The sequence below is a fragment of the Hyperolius riggenbachi genome, chromosome 7 (genome assembly GCF_040937935.1).
Source record: "Hyperolius riggenbachi isolate aHypRig1 chromosome 7, aHypRig1.pri, whole genome shotgun sequence".
NCBI lineage: Eukaryota > Metazoa > Chordata > Amphibia > Anura > Hyperoliidae > Hyperolius > Hyperolius riggenbachi.
Window position 1 is genome coordinate 215,089,886 of NC_090652.1, and position 19,375 is coordinate 215,109,260.

Here is a 19,375-nt window from a genome sequence, read left to right on the forward strand (position 1 = left end):
GAGGAACTCCAGTGAAAATAATGTAGTAAAAAAAGTGCTTCATTTTTTACCATAATTATGTATAAATGATTTAGTCAGTGTTTGCTCATTGTAAAATCTTTCCTCTCCCTGATTTACATTCTGACATTTATTACATGGTGACATTTTTACTGTGGGCAGGTTATGTAGCTGCTCCTAGCTGTTTTGGCTGTTAGAGACAGCTGTAAACAGCTAATTCCTGTCTGTGAACATTGTTACATTGTGGCAGTTTGCCCAGAGTACCGCGGTACTCAGATCATCTTGTGGGAGGGGTTTCAGCACAAAATCAGTCATACAGCGCCCCCTGATGGTCTGTTTGTGAAAATCATTATAGTTCTCATGTAAAAGGGGGTATCAGCTACTGATTGGGATAAAGTTCAATTCTAGGTTGGAGTTTCTCTTTAAGGGCTTATTTTCCCTTCCTTTACTTATATCAAGAGTGTTAAGCTCAAATACAAAGTGGGCCGAAATTGTACACTGGGACCTAGTCGTGGGCCAACCTCAATGTCTACTGGCCACCTTTCTCCCTTATAAAGTTACCGGGGGGACTAATGGCCCCCCTTCAGCCCCTATACAGTTCCCTGGTGCCTAGTGGTCCTCATTCCCCTATACAGTTCCCTGGTGTCTAGAGGCCCCCACCTTCCCCTATACAGTATCATAGTGTTTAATTATTTACCCCATCTCCCCCATATTGCTTTCCTAGTGTTCTAGGGCTTCACCTCCAATATAGCTTCCCTGGTGGCCTAGAGTGGACCATACATAATGCAAAGTAGGGAAACCTCTTGAGGGCCAAATTTAATGGCTCACAGGGCCAGAGTTGAACACGAATGACTTGTACAAACTATAATGAGGATGTTATTCTGCTACCATTGAATGTGTGGCTAAACAGATAGCAGAACGACATAATTTTGTACAGTATCTGAGATTGGCATCAGTAGTGGTGAATGTCAGTGGCTGGATAGTGGTAAGGGCTCTGCCCCTTTCACAGGAGACCTAAGTTCAAATCTCAGCCAGAAGGCCAGCACCTATTCAGTAAGGAGTCCTTGGGCTAGACTGTCTAGCACTGCTACTGCCTACTGAGCGCGCCCTTGTGACTGCAGCTCTAGCGCTTTGAGTCCACCAGGAGAAAAGTGCAATATAAATGGTATTTGTCTAATCTAATTTTTGTTTCCTAAATCTACTGGTTGTGTGAAGATGGCTACACACTAAGTTTGAATGGTAGCTGGAAGAGCAAAACATGTTTTTACCACCTAAAATCGGTTTTTCCTGAAAAGAGTTGTGTACAGCTAACCAGCACACTTTAACGTGGAGGAGAGGAGCAGGAGATTATACTTTATCTTTGAGGGAAAGCAATCTATATTTGGGTGAGAAAAAATACTTTGGCTGGTTGCTTTGCATTTTAAATAGGTTTAGGAACAGGAGGTTGATTGGTGGCCAGACAGCCCTATTAATAAGACAATTTTCTAATCTGACTGTAGGTGATTGAAGCAAGAATCAATATTTTGAGACCTGCATAAACTTTCTAATGGTGTCAAGCAATTTCCTGTGTAGGCTAAAGCCTCATGCAGAAGTTAGACCGAAAATGGCCGAAGTGGCCGTTTGGGGTTGCTTCAGATAAGAATCTAGCATCTAGCATGTGTACAGCTGCCTCTGATGTCGTTTAAAGATCTGGTATACTGAATCTTTAAACTACAGCAATAAATGTACCCCACAGATCCATCATCTTCCATGCCATTATCCCTCTTTCCTTCCCCATAGCTGAGCAATGGGCCTGTATAGCACTTGTGCCCGGAACTGTCTCCCTAAGGACTGAGTAAACCAGTATTGATCATTTTCAACTGAAGATGATCACAATCAAATAGAAACAACACAAAAATGTGGTATTTTGGTTGAAAGATATTAAAAAGCTTCTGTTTGTTTTGAATGTTTCAGATATAAGAAGATGTAAATACAGTTAAACGCTGCGATTTGGTCCCTGGAGTGACAGTTTAGTGACGGGTTCTCTGCAGACATGTTGCTAGCCTAGAGGCTATCTGACACTGTGGAGAACACACAGTGCACAATAGAGCAGCTTCCAGCTGGCAGGTGATTAGGAGAACAATGCGCTAAGGGTTGGTCGTGCGTCAATCATTGCTAAAGATACAGCATGCCAGATCTTTAGGCGGCTTTGGTAGCTCCTGTACAAATGCCAGATTTTGGCCCTAGCCAGTCCTTATGGGCCACCCCAGGCTGAGTTTAATCTAGCGTGTGTATGTAACTAGGCCTCGTTCACATCATTTAGCAGAGATGGCTGTGCGATCGGAACGCAACTCGTACGATCGCACGCCATCTGGTCTACTTTGCGCTGCAGATCCCATTCACTACAGTGAATGGATCTGCGCTGCGATTCCCGAAAAATGCATGCAGCAGTGCGATAGCGCATCACACTGCTGCGCAGAGCATAGGATGGGAACGGTAGAAGGGCCGTCTATGCCCCTCTACCGTTTTTGCATGTTGCACACTATACGTGCTGCCGAAATGTGCACAGCAGCGTGCATAGTCTGAACGAGGTCTAGACATTTTATTTTTAAGTTAATTCAATAAAATAACTGAACTGTACCATACTATCTAACCAGGATGCTGCTGTGATTTGGAATTTGTTTATTTCCAATTACATCATTATATTCGTGTACTGTACTTTACATATATTAGGACTCATCAGATACAGAAAGCAGGTAAAATATAGCAGATGCTCTACTCACGCTGATCCTGTCCTTGGTCTGCCGATGGGCACTCTGCTGTGAATCTCCCCCTGTTGGCATTAACATGGGAACAAAAAAGAGAAAAACTTAATGGTTAAGAGTGCAAAGTTTCAATAGAAAGGGACTACCAGACAGGAGGTGCTGGCAGATGAATGTCTTTACAGATCCTAGTGATCATCGTATACACAGCTTGGTGTACTAGTAGCTCATATACTTAATGTTAAGTATTGTAAGTGCTCCATATGTTTTATGAAAGCACTGAGGATATCACATGCAAACCTTATGAAGAAGTAATATATTGAACAAATGACATAACTGCTCAGATTCCTCATTATTTCTAATAAATGACCAGAATCCTACTGGTAGAAAACATAGCCAGAGTATGATCGTTCCTAATACCGTATTTAAACTCCATAATATGCACACTCAGCTCTTATCACCATAACAACCAAATGCTAAGCCAGAGTATATTAGTTCCTAATATTTAAACTCTGTGATATGTACCCTCTACTCTTATCACCATAACAACCAAATACTAATATTTAATTAATGTATTAAATAGTTCAGTCTATTCCACAGACGTATTTCTATAATAATTTTTACATATAAAACTCATCCGTGACAATATGCACTTCATTATTGTGCAGTATATTCTAATCATGGCTGTATCAGTAGTGTCTCTATCATAACATCTCTTGTTCAGAGCAGCCTGTTCCCTACAGCTGACAACATGGTGACCTGCCAGCCTGACTGCAGAGGGTTCTGTTTATTGGGTCTTTCAGTACCTTTCACTTGCAGCTGCTGACTTAATAGTGACACAAACACATGAGATGTATGTTTGTCTCTGAGTAAAATACACTGTAAATGACTCTGTGTAGATGCCACGTACAGCAAGTGTTTACAGGGTTTTCCTGATCTTTAAAGGGGAACTCCAGTGAACATTTTACTGTTGGCAGGTGATATAGCTGCTGCATGGTTTTTGGCAGTTGGAAACAGCTGTAAACAGCTATTTCCCACAATGCAGCAAGGTTCACAGACAGGAAACTCCCAAAAGTTTGAACTTTTCTTGTGGGAGGGGTTACTTGTGGGAGGGGTTTCACCACAATATCAGTCATACAGCGCCCCCTGATTGTCTGTTTGTGAAAAAGAATAGATTTCTCATGTAAACGAAGGTATCAGCTACTGATTGGGAAGTTAAATTTTTGGTCGGAGTTTCTCTTTAAAAGCATTTTATGAATATCAGTTACTCAGTCTAACTGCCAGAATAGTGTGCGAGCAAGTGGGTTGGCTGGCTGAGTATGGCTGGGCTGGCTCACTGTATAAATCCTTGCCAGGGGGGTGCTTTTAACAGAAAAAAACTTAAGGTTCCCCCATAAGGAGATGGGCTAGTCCAAAAGAGGTTACAGCCATACGTTTAATAATGCTGGCTATAAGTAACATTAAAGGGGCACTATGGCGAAAAATTGTAAAATGTAAAATATGTGCTAACATAAATAAGAAGTACATTTTTTCCAGAGTAAAATGAGCCATAAATTACTTTTCTCCTATGTTGTTGTCACTTACAGTAGGTAGTAGAAATCTGACAGAAATTGCAGGTTTTGGACTAGTCCACCTCTTCATAGGGGATTCTCAGCAAGGCTTTTATTCTTTATAAAGATATTCCCTAAAAAGGACTTATACAATGATGCTTGCCAGCTTCCCTGCTCGCTACACAGTTTTTTGGCAGTTGGACAGAGCAACTGCAATTCACTAAGAGGTTTTATTTTATAAATAAATCCAATGAGAATCCCCTATGAAGAGATGGACTAGCCCAAAACCTGTCGCTTCTGTCAGATTTCTACTGCCTACTGTAAGTGACAGCAACATAGGAGAAAATAAATTTATGGCTCATTTTACTTTGGAAAAAATGTACTTCTTATTTGTATATGTTTGCAAATATTTTAAATTTTATATTTTTCGCCATAGTGCCCCTTTAATATTAATAATTCATCCACTTACAGTATATTTATTATATTATATATTATATATCTTACATGTATGTTTACAGGAGTATTTAAGATTTCACAGTTTGTAAAATTAGGAAAATGTTTAGTCATGTGCCTGTAATCAGCTGGTACTTAATAACGTACACTACAAAAATGGCCTACGATATTATCAAGGTCTCTAATATGTGGGCAATTTCCCCCCCAGAAACTCATTTGTAATAAGCAGCAATAAATAACAACTTGTTATATTCCTTACACAGGAGTTGATTCACCAAACCCCAGTACAATTGCACTGCGCAGAGACTGGACAATAGTTTTACTAGTATTTGTCCTGTTCCCAGCAGGATGGCTACTCTTGCTTGTGGGTATTTACGCACATATCGCAACTCCCCTTGTGCACAAAATGCGTGTTTTCACTTCTATAATGCATGTTGCGCCATTTGCGTATTGGCCATTATACTAGTAGCCCGTGTGTAGTGTACATAACCTGAGTTATAGCTTGAGCGCAATGTATGCTATGCTACATGAATAAATATCAGTAAAACTGTTGTACACTCTGTGCACAGCAATTTTACCTCCATTTGGTGAATCCAACTCCCTAGTGTCTTTATTTTTACCACATTTATTTGGGTACCATTATTGATATGATATGATTTTTTTTCTGTTTGTGTAAGCAGCTGACAATATCAGTTGGACGGATTAGGATGGTTTGTGTCAGAATTAATGTCACGGATAGTTAGTATTAGGGTGGGTAAAAAGGTTAGTTTTATGCATGCAGCAGCAATAAGGTTAGTGATGAGCAAAATGTTCACTCATTCCACTTTCACACGATGCTGAAAATTCTGCAACCAAGTACTGTAATCATTGTCATCAATATCTAATGCTAAATTATAAGAGGAACCCATATCAGTATTTTTTGGTACCAAAGTAATTCACTAATGTCCTCTGTTGCTGGGGAACAGCAAGGACCAGAACTGATGCTGCAATCCCTGCTTGTATTACCGAAATGTGTTACTACGTGGGAGAAGTTTGCCTGGATTAAAATCAGGCATAGCAAGGATCGATAAAAGGTCAGTGATATGGCAGCCACGTTCACAAAGAATATATCTATCAATATTGCAAAGCTTAGACAAAATTATTGTTCAGCAAATGGATCATGCCTGTCATCTAAACAACTAACTTAATTTATTTATATCAGAACTTCCACTGCTAATTAGCATCAGATTGGTAACTAATGGACTTCAATCAAATAAGCTACTGTATAAAGAATACATGTTATTTTTTCTATAATGGCCCTAAAAAAGTCTAGTTGTTAAAGTAAAATTCCACCTAGGTTAAAAAATATGCAGGTCATTCAGTTCAGCTCTACACTTTGCCAGGACTTGAAGAGAAACCGTGACCAAGAATTGAACTTCATCCCAATCAGTAGCTGATACCCCCTTTTACATGAGAAATCTATTCCTTTTCACAAACGGATCATCACAGGGCTCTGTATGGCTGATATTGTGGTGAAACCCCTCCCACAGGAAACTGTGAGGACCATGATCCTGGCAGTTTCCTGTCTGTGAACCTCGTTACATTGTGGGAAATAGCTGTTTACAGCTGTTTCCAACTGCCAAAAAAGCATGCAGCAGCTACATCACCTGCCAACAGTAAAAATGTCACCATGTAAAAAATGTCAGAATGTAAATCAGGGATTTAAAAGATTTTACTTTTCTTTCCACAGACACCACCTGCCAGCAGTAAAAATGTCAGAATGTGATAAATGACAGATAAATATGATAAATACAGAGTACAGATTGTGTTTTTGGAAACTGATAGCTAGCTGAAATTTTTAATGAAAGGGTCTCTTTGGCACAAATTTTTCCCCACCTCACCTCTGTCGGGCACTACCGACACTATTGCTAATTATTGGCACTAAGGCTTCCCCTGACTGGACCAATGAGAATCCTCACAGGGGTGGATTTCCATTGGTCTCTTAACCAGTTCACCCCCATGGGTTTTTACCCTAACCGACCAGAGCAATTTTCACCTGTCAGTGCTCCTCCTTTTTATTCCCTAATAACTTTATTACTGCTTATCAAAAGAAAATGATCTATACGTCGTTTTTTTCGCCACCAATTAGGCTTTCTGTGGGTAGTACATTTTGCTAAGAATTTTTTTATTCTAAATGCATTTTATGGGAAAAATACAGAAATAATGGAAAAAAAATCATTATTTCTCAGTTTTTAGCCATTATAGTTTTAAAATTAAACATTCTTCTGTGGATAAAACCAACACTTTTTATTTGCCCAGTTGGCCCGATTATTAAACCATTTAAATTATGACCCTATCACAATGTATGGCAACAATATATTATTTTAAAATATAGGTGTTATTTTTCAGTTTTTTTGTTTTTTTTTAGCCATAATTAAACTCCTATGTAATAAAATTAATTTTTCCTCAGTCAACTATTTATTTATTGATTTTAAGTTGATTTTTTTTTAACAAGGGGTTTTTTTTAAGGGGGGGGGGGGGGCTGGTGGAAGTGTAATTTATTTTATTAATATTGTGTATTTTACATAGTATGTTTGTGCTTGTGTGTAATATACTTTTTGGCCACAAGATGGCGCTAGTGAACACTTTCCCGTTAAGGAAGTGATCACTTTTTTTTTGTAGACTTTATTTAACTTAAACTGTTTCCTGTTTTATGAATGGAGGTGGCTGCTGTTCGCGGTCACGTCCATTCACTTCAGGCTTGCGATTGGGTATAGGACCGCTCGGTCCTCTTCCCCAATCGCTTAACAAGGGATACCGACGGAAACAGTGGCGCGGACACGTGCGGAGCGGCGTCAGGAATGCGTGACGTATTCAAACGTCATGTTGCCTTTAATAGGCTAAAGCATGACGTTTTAATACGTTACATTGTCATTAAATGGTTAAAGGACCAATAGGGAGCCCCAGAGGCAAATTTAAAAAAATGCTGTATATGGGGGGCTCCTTATACTGTACTACTATCTATATATATAATAGGCTACGTGCCTCAACCTTCGAGCAAGAAGAAGAAGTATCGTCCTGCCCCCAGGGCCGGTCCAAGCAGAAGAAGGGGCAGGTCCAAGCAAGAAGAACAAGTAGCGCCCTGCCTGCAGGGGCGGTCCTAGACTTGCCGCCGAGCTGGAGGGTGTCCGCCAAGCTGGAGGGGGTAGCGGGCAAGAAGGGGGTATTGGGCACAGCGAAGGGAAAGGTGGTCGGACCCCCCCTCCCTCACCTTGGTCCCCCATCTGCACTCCCCCTCTAGCTTAAGTTGAGCAGCAACTATTAGTAAGATGCAGTGGTCGGGGATGACTCACCTCTTCCTCTTTCCAGCGTGGATTCCACTGTTGTCACTTCCTGCAATGCCGTCCACTTACAATACAGTGGGTGGCATTGCAGGAAGTGACGACAGTGGAATGCACGCTGGAACGTGGAAGAGGTGAGTCAACCCCGCCCGCTGCCTCTCACTAATAGCGGCGGCTGCAGCTCAACTTCAGCTAGAGGGGGAGTACAGATGGGGGACCCAGGTGAGGGAGGGAGGGTCCGACCCCCCTCTCCGCTGCAAACTTAAGCTGGAGGGGGAGCGCACATGGGGATCCAGGTGAGGGAGGGGGGGGGCGGTCCGACCCCCCTCCGCGCCGCAAACTTAAGCTGGAGGGGGAGCGCACATGGGGGACCCAGGTGAAGGAGGGGGGTCCGACTTCCCTCCCCGCCGCTGTGCCAAATACCCCCTTCCTGCCCGCTACCCCCTTATGTGGCGTATGCTACGCCGTGGGTCGGCTAGTAGCAATAATAAGATATACCTGAGCAATTCATGCTGCTTTCTCTGCAAATAAACCCCAGGTAAATCTATATAAAGTAATATTTGCAAATACCATGTGATCTGAACTGAGGAGATCAGTGTTGTCATCAGGTGTGGAATATCACTTTAAAATCGAACTTACAGCTAACTTACAGCTTACTAGTTCTTGAGCCAGATAACAAGACTGATTTGGAGGTATATGCTTACTTTCAAGCTGGCCACATATATGCTGCATATGGAAGCAGAGACATACAGACAAACCTTAAGGTGGCCACTAATGATACAATTTGCTTAACTATCGATTACGAATGATTCTTCGTATGAATGATCGTAAATGATTGCTTGGGACGACTAATGGACTAAAATCTCCAAACCAATTTGATCAGATTAATGAAATCGATCCGAATTTCAGTTCAATCCAATCGGATTGGTTAGGAGATGTTTGTCCATTAGTGGACCCAAATGATTGTTCACGATTGTTCATATGAAGAATCGATCGTAATTAATCGTTCAGCAAATTGTATCATTATTGTCCACCTTTACAATCCTGTCCTGTGTTCCCCACCAAATTACTCAGAAACTCATTTCAATCAAGAAAGACAACCTAGACCTAACTGCTCCAGTGCTACCCTACAATGTGCCTTTCCCACATCTGCAAAATGCCTTCTGACAATCACATATCCACATTAAAATAGCCTGCCAGAGTCTGATGCCTGCCGACAATAAAATAAACTACACATAAAAACACTATAATCTGAGTGTACAATCCACAGCTCCTGTGAAACCTTACCAAAATCTATGTCTTATGACGACCTTCTTAAACAGTGTATTCAGGTAGTAGATAGGGTTTGTATGATTTTTGTGGCTCTCCACTTGCAAATAAGTATAAAGGACACTAACACTTTATAAAGGGCACTATCATAATAATATTTTATTATGAGCCACATTAATGGCTGATAATAAAATATTTCACCTCTCAACTTTTTCTGCATTTATTTACGTCAAGCATAAAGGAAGGGACCCCCTTCTAGAAAATAATTAGTTGCATCTACAAACAACTGATTCAATAATAGTTCCCATTCTCAGTTGCTATCTGACAGACAACGTGTGTGCATTATAGGAGATAAGTGATTTTAGATCGTAGTCAGACTGTGCAGAGCCCAGCCATGGATATGTACCCACAGAGACATGCATACTTAGCTCAGTCAACTGTTATGTGCTAGAATAGGGAGAGGGAAGGGAGAAGAGTAGCAGGGGACTTCCCAATGTGGGGACAAACTATAGCAATTGGCTGAAAAAAATTATCAAACTTCTTTATATTTCATATATGAGTAATCTTGAATGAACTGAACTACCCACATGATTTTGATTATTCTTGGAGTATCTCTTGCTCTACGTTCTCCCCCCTCCCACCATGAATTTACTGTATATTCTCACTGACGATTCCAAGTAGCGTAAAATTCATGACAAAGCAAAGAACATTTGGAACTCAAGTGCAGAGCCCCAGAGTGCTATATAAGCTTGCACTGAACCCTAGTTCCTGGGTAGACTGATCCTATTAACATGCTGTCCAAAAACAGTAAAGAAGTATAATTAGCTGAAGAGCGCGCTGATGTACAACCAAATACATTTTGAGCTACAGGTTACCATGCTTGGTGTACACTCTGAACATATAATACCTCAATGGTTTTAGAGCAAAGTTTCATAAAGACGTATATTATTTACACATTGCACTAACATGTACATGCATAGACATTTAGGAGGGGAGGGGCATAACTACAGAAGCTAGCGACAGATTGATTTTACCATTCTCTACAGCAGGTAAGAAAAAACTCAAAGGTGATGTAATTACTTTATGAAACAGAGGCAAATCAATGGAAATGTACCATGGCTGCAATCGATCATGAGGTTTCCACCAGAACAGAGACATGGATATACAAACTTCTAAGAAAGCACTAAGTCACTATGCCAAGATACAACCAATGCACGCTTATGGCTCTCGCAAGCGAATGTGATCATGAGTTCTGCAAAGAAATGAACAAGAATCCATAAATCAACAAATAAATAGAACAGGAAACAAAATAAGAAGCAACACAGAGTAAAACAAAAAAAAAATGTTTGCAAGGCTTGTAATGGGAAATTAGTATCTATGGAAGTCTGGAAATTCTCCAATGGGAAACAAAAAAGACAGAAGAAATTCTGCAAGGATGAGATTTGCAAGCAACGCAACATGGAAACTAACCAAAATCATGTTTGCCAGCCACATTTGCAAAAAACTGAACAGAGCGGTCACCTGCCGGCTTTCTCCTCACGCAAGGCTGATGAGCCGCTCTAGACTGCTTGACCGCAGGTTTTAAAATAACTTTCCTGGAGGGAGAGTGGCTCTGAACGTCTGTTTTTTTACCAATTTCAGCTTTCTTAAGAACTGCTATAGATAGGGAAAATGAGAAGAGAGAAAAAAGTACAGGTCAGGGGGATTCACAATAAATAGCAACATTGCTGAAAAATAATATTTAGGCTCCCTGGATGAGCCGCCAAGCTGCACTTGGATATAAAAGATGAATAAGTGATGGACCTTTTTTCCTTCTTATTTCATCTCTGGAGGTTACGCTGAGCTCCTTCTTAGGGACCTTTCTTTCCGGAGTAGACATTCGCCCTCGGCCAGTTTTGTGCATCTTATCTTTTCGATGTCTTTCAATTGGGACCTTTTGTACCTCTCGTTCTACTTTCTCTTCTTTAGGAATTGGCTCTATTGCTTCAGTCATTATGCTTCGCTCATCATCTGCGCAGTTGGAAAGAGTCAGGAGAGCAGCACATATATAAGTGTCAGAAAAAGGAAGGAAATGTTTAAAAACGTCTAAAAGTGTCTTTAAATTACAAATATCTGAATCTTCATGCAAGTTAGTCAAGAGTTATGCAGAAATCAGTGGATCAATGGTATGTTCTATTCATAAACATTCAGAAGAACTTCCAGTGTAAACTTACACTGTGGAACTTCTATTCCACGTATGTCCTCCCATCAACAGCAATGCTATTTATTCAGAAGACACATTCATTAAAACTTGGCGAGGGCCATATCTTAAATTGTTGTTGTAGCTTTACCATGATTGAGTGCTGTTTCTAAAGAGTCAGCAAGCATTAAGTTATTGACAGATAATTGGTGGTACCTGGATGTGCAAAGCACAAACTAAGCATGTACGGTACATTATTAGAAGATGGCACAGAGCAGAGGAGCAGGAGATCTCTGTCTTACCTTACTCCTATAAATATACTAATACTGGTGAGCTAATTGGCCCCCGTTTTCCAAAAACTGGCCAGAATCTGAAGGTGCCCATTAATGATATAAACTTGATACAATCTTACCACTTCTTTGTAATGTAAGGAAGCACCTTCAATATTCATAGAATATGTCCTCAGTTTACTCTTCTACTACATAGATCTGGCAAGTTTCTACAATCCATATTGTATCATTGATGGCCACCTTATGGAAGGGGCATCAGACGATGACTACGGTAGGATTTAAATTCTGATGGGCTCTGAGGAACAGTTAAGGACAAGAGTATGTGCTCTATAATGGAATCGATATATAAGTACATGATAATAATTGGAAATTGTGGTTGTAAACTTTTGGTTCATGCAAGTATCTCAATGACTGTAGCTATACGTGATTAGCTCTAGTCCATCAAACTTAACTGAGGGTTAAAAGAGGGGGTCTAATTTTTGTGCACTTTTGGAAAAGCTTTTAATATTTTACATGAAGCTGGGGGTATTAGGGTGCTCATGGTGGGATCTGATTAAAGCTTACCCTTAATATTCTTACACTAATATGAACAGTATTGGCTATGTATCCTTTACACGTATTGAGTATTCAGTTTATCAATTCAGACATTGTTAGGAACATCACTGAAATAATAGTAGCAGGTTATGTGTTTACATGTAGATTTCATCAGGGAACAAAGTGTCTGCAAAGGTAATGTCAGGCTTTTATGAAAGTTTTCAAATAATTTCTCAACTTCTCAATGTGAGCTCCTGAATCCTGCCAGAAACATGTTTTTTTCATTATTTCTGCTCCTTTAAATTTCTACAATTTTAGGTTTACTGATTCGTTAAAGAATCAAACCGCAAAGTACAAATTATACTGTTGATTTAGAAACGGTGTGTCTGCAGGCTAACCTGATATGCCCCAACTGCTATCACACTTGATTCATGGCTTGGAGAGCTGACAGCTGCTCATTGTGCTGAGCTTGCTACGTTGCTATTTGTTGGTGTAACTTATTTGCAGCAATATTAAGTGCAAACAATGGCAATGCAGTTTCAAGCCAAGAACACATTTTTTTCCCCTAGGCTTAACAGTTATATTTGGATTACTTGGAAATGTGGATTACTTAAAACTACTGGGGGTAGTTATTATTTTATGATTGTGTGCCCACATGTCTACAAAGCATTGACAGCTCTCACTGCGATGATTGAATGCTACAAAGGCTTGTGGAAGTAAAGGTGGCCAAGACAAGTGTTCAGTGTAATTTGGAAAAATTTCTTGATCTGCCTCGCAATGTAATGGTACTCTCCGGGTCGGATTTACCATAAGACACTGTAGGCATGTGCCTACAGGCGTCTGTTGATGCAAAGGCGGCTCATTCCTCTCCCCCAGTGCCTCCCTCCCTCCTTCCCTATGCAGAGCGTACATGATATGTTACTCACCCAGCTCTTGGCATTCTACTGATGAGATCACCCTGCAATTAGTTACCTAATGCTAAGGGACACCCGTAGCTATAACGGGCAAGGGAAATAAGGGAGAAGTGACCAGGCCAGCCAGCACACTTGTGGTGAGGTTCGGCGGGGGTTTGTAGGTTCATGGAGGGCAAGGTCTAGGGTGCCAGGACATCTGTGCCTATAGGCAACTGTGTTGTAAATCTGGGCCTGGGTACTCTGGTTAACAAGACAGAGGCAAACTACCTCCTATTGAAATTGATTTTTGCGTATTCTAGATTTGTCTGACACAAAACATTTAGAAATAAATAGATGACACATTTCGATTCAGGTGATTTTTGGGTGCAGGGTTCGTCAAGCTGTGTTAATTGTTGGCAGTGATTTAGGCTCCTGATGCGGATAGTAGCTGATCGGCTACTACAGAGGTGATAATGGTTGTAACCGATTGTAGAAGGTGGGCTAAAACTGGTGGCCATTCGGGCTTCAGGTTAGTGGTATGAATTGGGTTAGTTTTAGGCACTTGAAGGGGGGGGGGGTCACAAACTCACCAATGGAGAGGGAAGGCTCTGGATTCTATAGATGTTTTCCTGTCCTCTCTTGCTGTCTTGGTTCCAGTTCTGCCCCCGATTTGAATTTACCACCTCTGGGAGCCTTTGGAAGGCTTCAGAGGCACTGGCATCCCCAAGTGCTTCAGAACACAAGCGACTCCGTGCTGCGCATGCATAAGTGCACACTCGTATATGCACAGTACGAAGGGGTATTTGACCAGTTGGTTGAATACGTGTGCTGGAAGTGACAGCACTGGAGCAAGGGGTCAGGGAGGGCTCTATAGAAATGAAATCCTTACCTATACATAGGTATGTATTTGACTTTTTTTTCACTTTAGTTTTACTTTAAATGGTTACACTATGTAGGGGTATTACCTCAGCAGCTGCATACTGCATTATGTGTCAACTGAAACTGGGAATGTTGTGTAAGAGACTGAATATGTGGCATGAGGGCATAGGTATGTTTGAGGTGACGGAGGGAGGTTGTTGGTGGAATCTACTCTTGTCACTGTAGCGGTCTGGTCCACAGAGGTAGATACTTTTTGTTCATTAGAGTCTCAAAATGTTGCTTATCTTATATTACTGTCATTGTTTATTTTCTTTATTACGTTCTGGCTAGTACATGCGTAATGCTGTTAAGTATTGGTTACTATTGGCACTTATCAGTTTTCCAATACATGTGTTTTACTTGGACGTACTGGCATAAGTACACAAGTCATGTTGTTTTTTGTAGCAATATCTGAAAGTGAAGGGGCATCACTTTTTTTTATTGTTGCTGCCCTGCCTAGTTGTTGCGGTGCATTGATTGTTTTAAGTAGTTCAATTAAAACAATTGTGTAATTATTAAAAATAAAATAACGTGACCCACCTTGAGTGTCTACCCAGATGCTGTCTGTGTCCAGCACAGAGTCATCAATGGTTGTTTCATCTCTATAATCATCTTGTGTTTCTGTCCCGTATTCCGTCTCCTCTCTTTCTGGGGAAGCAGGCCTACAAGGTTGCCCTTCCTTAGGTTCTTCTTGGGATTCTTCTTCTATTACTTCCTCCTCCTCTTCTTCTTCTTCTTCTTCTTCTTCCTCTTCTTCTAAAGTTTTCTCTCCCATTTCAGGGGGCTGGGTTGCTTCAAAGCGCACACTGTGAGCTACAGGTTCACCTTCGTCCACAGCTGTCTGCACTACCTTAATAAAGTCATCATCCACTGTGACTACAGACTCAATAATCCCTGTAATTTCTTCTGTAACTGGTTCTTTATCAAAATGTTCTTGCTCAGTTTGCTCAGGCAGTTCTTCTGTCAACTCTTTACTAGTTGGTACGATCAACTCTACCTCATGTATCTCTTTATCAGATTCTTCACCAATAGGTTGTGTTACCATTTTTTGCTCAATTTCTTCTGTCTTTATGGTGGTCTCAGTGGTTTGTGGTAGCTGAGGTTCAGCCACTTGTTCTGTCTCAACTTCCTCTGGCTCTTGCCTTGTCTCCTGTGTAAGGGAAACAGATGCGCCTGATGGTTCTGATTTGACCTGCACATTGATATCCTCCTGAATATCTGGTTTCTGGATATCTACAGTTGAGACACTCTGGGTCCCTTCTTGTGAACGCTCTTGAACTTGTTCTGGTTCCCCACTAGATTCATAAGATTCTTCTTTGTCAACTGCTTCTTGATGTACTAAGTCAGGTTTTGCACCTTTCTCCTTCATATCAATTTCCGAAAGTTTGCCACTATCCTTCCCAGTGATTTCATCTTGAGCATCAGAATCTACGTTCACTATATCAGAATCAGAATCTTTACCCACGGCTTGAGTCCCTGTATCTGTTTCATTTTCTGCCTCTTTCAGTACTGTTGATTCAGGTTTTGCAGTTTTAGTATCTTCTTGAAAACCAAGTGTTTCTTCCATGGACAACTTTACCTCTTCCAATGTTTCTGATACAACTTGATCAGGAACAGCTTCATGGCCTGTGCTACTTTCCTCAGGCTTCAAGTCTTTTACGGATATCTTATCATCAAAGACGCCACTTGGCTCCTCACTAATTTGCTTATCTTTCTTGACTAAGGTATCTTTTTCATCTTTAAAGCCTGTTTGCATACTTTCTACAGAGGCTTCTTTTAACTCAGCCTGTTCCTCTCCTTTTTCTATGACAGTGTCAAGTTTTACCTCCCCAAACTTTTTCTCCTGCTCTGAATCCCACCCCATTGTCAAAGTGTCACTGCTGGCTTCTTGTAATTCCTTTCCAAGTTTCTCAGCTGCAGCCAATTTCACTTCAACAAGACATGGATCTACTCCATGGCTTTCATAAAGGGTAGACATTCCCCCACCCATATTTTCACTATCCTGTATGGGGGATGGAAGAGGGACAGTATACTTATTGAAAACACAATAGCCTAGTTCTTCCTGCTCACTATCAGTCTTTACAAGAAAGCTGCTTCCTTCACTTACAGGAACATGTTGCATTACACCTCCTTCATCAATAATTATTTCAGATGCTCCAGACTTTCTCCGAGTAACATCTATGTCTGCATTACCTGAATCTAGTCTGGATCGAGGCTGAGTTAAATCTAGCATTTCTGGCAAGTCTGGAGCCATAATGGTACCATTTTTGTAGTACTCTTTAGTTGGATACTGAGACTCACATAATGGCTCTAGGGCAAACCTTTCCTTCCCTGTATCTATTTCTATTTCCTGTTTGTCCCTGTCCTCTTCCTCCTCCTCTTCCTGTTCCTGTTCAGCTTCTTCTGGAAAAGAAGGGGCTTTTTCAATAGCAGGAGTTGTGGCTGGTAAGTCAGACTCATCACCCTCATCTAGGCTTCCACTTGTATTAGAAAGAATATCTGTTGCTAGAGGAGAAAGGTCATGAGCACGAGCATAGCTGAAACCTAAAGCTATGGAGTCAAGGCAAGACATTGGAAGATTTATAGACATGCTTCTTTGTTCGATAGCTGATCTTCCACCAAGTCCTAAACTACGGCTTAGAGTTAGATCATCTTTATTTTTACTAAGAAACTCTGATTTGTCAGCATAGATATTAGGATCAATTGTAAAAAGACGATCCCCATGAGATACATTTGCATGGACCTTTCCTGATGTAAGTGTACTGTAACCTACATGTGGAGCTCCACTATCTTTAGCTTCCACAACTGGTAATAAGTCCTCCTCATCTTCCTCATCATCCTCTCCTTTGGCTATATGTGGAATGGAAGAAGCTTCATAAGGGGGTTCTTTGACATCAGTAAGCTCATAATAATCACTGCTTTGTTGAACACTGCTGTCTGAAGCTTCTTCCTTCAAGGCAGAGGTTTCAAAATATGTGGACATGCCAGACTTATCTTCTTCTAGTTTAATTTTGTGATCCGTTACATCTTCCTTTGATTCTGGTAAATGTCTTTCTTTAGGTGATTCGGGCATAATTTCTTTGTCATCATGAATCTCAAATGTGTCTTTGCTTATAACTAGTGCCTCTTGCTTTTCTTGAATTTGTTTTTCATTTTCACTTGCTCTGTCAGTAATAGTTTCAGCCTGCTTTGGCAGAACGTTGGTTTCATCTGATTTTGGTAAAGCAGATGCCATTGAACTAGAAATGTCCTCCTTTATCTGTGTACTTGTTAAGCTAATAGGTCCTGCCTCTGAGTGAAAAATCTCACTGTCACATCTATCACTGGCACTATCTTTGGCACTACCTGACACATCTATGTTGGATCCACTTGTAATATCTTTCTCAAATGAATCTCTAACAGACAATGACATATGTGAAGAAAGTTCATCCTTGACAGATAGTCCTTTGTCCTGTAGAAGAGAACTTTCACTAGCATGGAAAGCAGAAGGGAGGCTTTCCGTCAGGCTGCTTGTTGGAGATGTTGAAAGACTGTCTTTACCTACACTTTCAGCTTTCATAAAGTCTTGTTGTTCCGCTTCAGGAGATGTTGGAGTGCACGGCTCTATAGAAAATGAGTAGCCATGTGGAATCTCAAACTCTGTGTCAGCAGCAGACATCTGTAGTACTGAAGGCAATTTATCATCTTGCTTCACTGAAGTCTTCACATCTTTCTCAAGAGTGTGTGATGACAGGGTTTCTTGCTTTGGTACTGCCTCAGTCATGCTCTTAGCTGATGAAATATCTTCAATAGTGTCTACAGCTTCCGTGGAGAGAGGAATAGATTCGGAGTGTCCTTGTGCCCCCATCTTCGAGGCTGCAAGCAAATCTACAGTAGTTTGACATTTATTCACAACAATCAGCTGGTAATAATTCAAAAGAGACACCTTTGTAAACGGATGCAAAGCAATATACGTGTAAAGCAAATAGGACTGCAGCTCATAACAGCAGGGACTGGCATAGAAAGCATGAATTTATCACACTGTAACCTGATTAACTGAGATTAAACTGTATAGGGGCAGGAAATGAAATTGATTATGCTACAAAAAATGTTATTGTTTTTTTTCAATAAGAATGCAGAATACTAATTCCCAAAATTATATGCTGAAATCCTCTCATTGTAACCAAAATAAGGGAAAAGCAGCAACACTAAGTGAGGCTATCATTTCATCATGTCAAAGGAACATATAATTATGATGCTGACCACACCCATTGATCTTTGATGAAAAGATCACATTGATCTTTGAAGACAAAATTCATATGTTAAATTAGCTTTATTATGCGCTGGCAATGTGTTTCGTGGGTCTGTGCCCACTTCCTCAGGCGATTAAAGTGCCAAAGGGTGCATGTAGCGAAGGTTCTAGGAACTCGAATCTTGACTACAAGCACCTTTTGGCACTTTAATTGGATTGGCCTGAGGAAGTGGTCACAGACCCATGAAACACGTTGCTAGCGCATTATAAACTTAATTTATCATATGGATTTTGTCTTCATTGAGGTAAGCCATCTAATTCCTTTTCTCATTTACTTGGTTCCTAACCTAGTTTTATCATACCCTCTTCTCCCCCCTTTTGTACAATTTGAACATGTTCTTTAGGACCTTCCTCATACTACAAGTTTGTTAGTGATTGCTTAAGCAGATTGCTCTGTGAGTGGTCAGCATCAGAGATTTGTTCTTGGTGCCGGGTTATGCAAATTCTGTATGCAAATGTACGCAGCTTGAAAATTGACCGATCAATTTAAACCTTGGTGGGATTTGCTTTGTCCATTTTCAAGCTGTATACATTTGCAAACAGAAATTTTATTATTTTGCATGAACTTTGAATTATTTGCATCTCACTGATCATCCCTAATGAAAACTTGTGTCGGTACTTTTAAGCAGCAGAATATGGTAAGTTATATTTATAAAGATCTTAAATTAATTGTTTTGAAATCATGATAAGTAATATTAAGCAATGCTACTTATTGTCATCTTAGATAATAGGATAACAGAGGTGCCAACAGGATAAAAAAACACTAAAAGAACTTAAAAACCCATCTTGGTAATAGAGGAGGCAGTGGTGGACTCACCTCCTCCAAACAGAACACACGACTGTGGATTTTCAGTCAAAACAATTTTATTGGATACTCCAAATAAAGTGCAACGCGTTTCGCGGGATACAAACCCGCTTCATCAGGCAATAACAGATAGGA

General features: G+C 40.5%; 1 protein-coding gene across 9 annotated transcripts in view; it reads right to left on the reverse strand.

Annotated features, from left to right (window-relative positions):
* MAP2 (microtubule associated protein 2) overlaps positions 1-19,375 on the reverse strand; it is a 468,156-nt gene that overhangs the window by 29,170 nt on the left and 419,611 nt on the right. For 7 of the 9 annotated variants that reach the window (XM_068245203.1, XM_068245205.1, XM_068245199.1 and 4 more), the window contains one exon: positions 2,760-2,809. In XM_068245203.1, coding sequence (XP_068101304.1) covers positions 2,760-2,809 — 50 coding nt within the window. Of the gene's footprint in view, positions 1-2,759; positions 2,810-10,851; positions 10,987-11,133; positions 11,341-14,684; positions 18,012-19,375 lie in introns of those variants that run through there. The other 2 variants (XM_068245206.1, XM_068245207.1) reach the window with 2 other exon arrangements.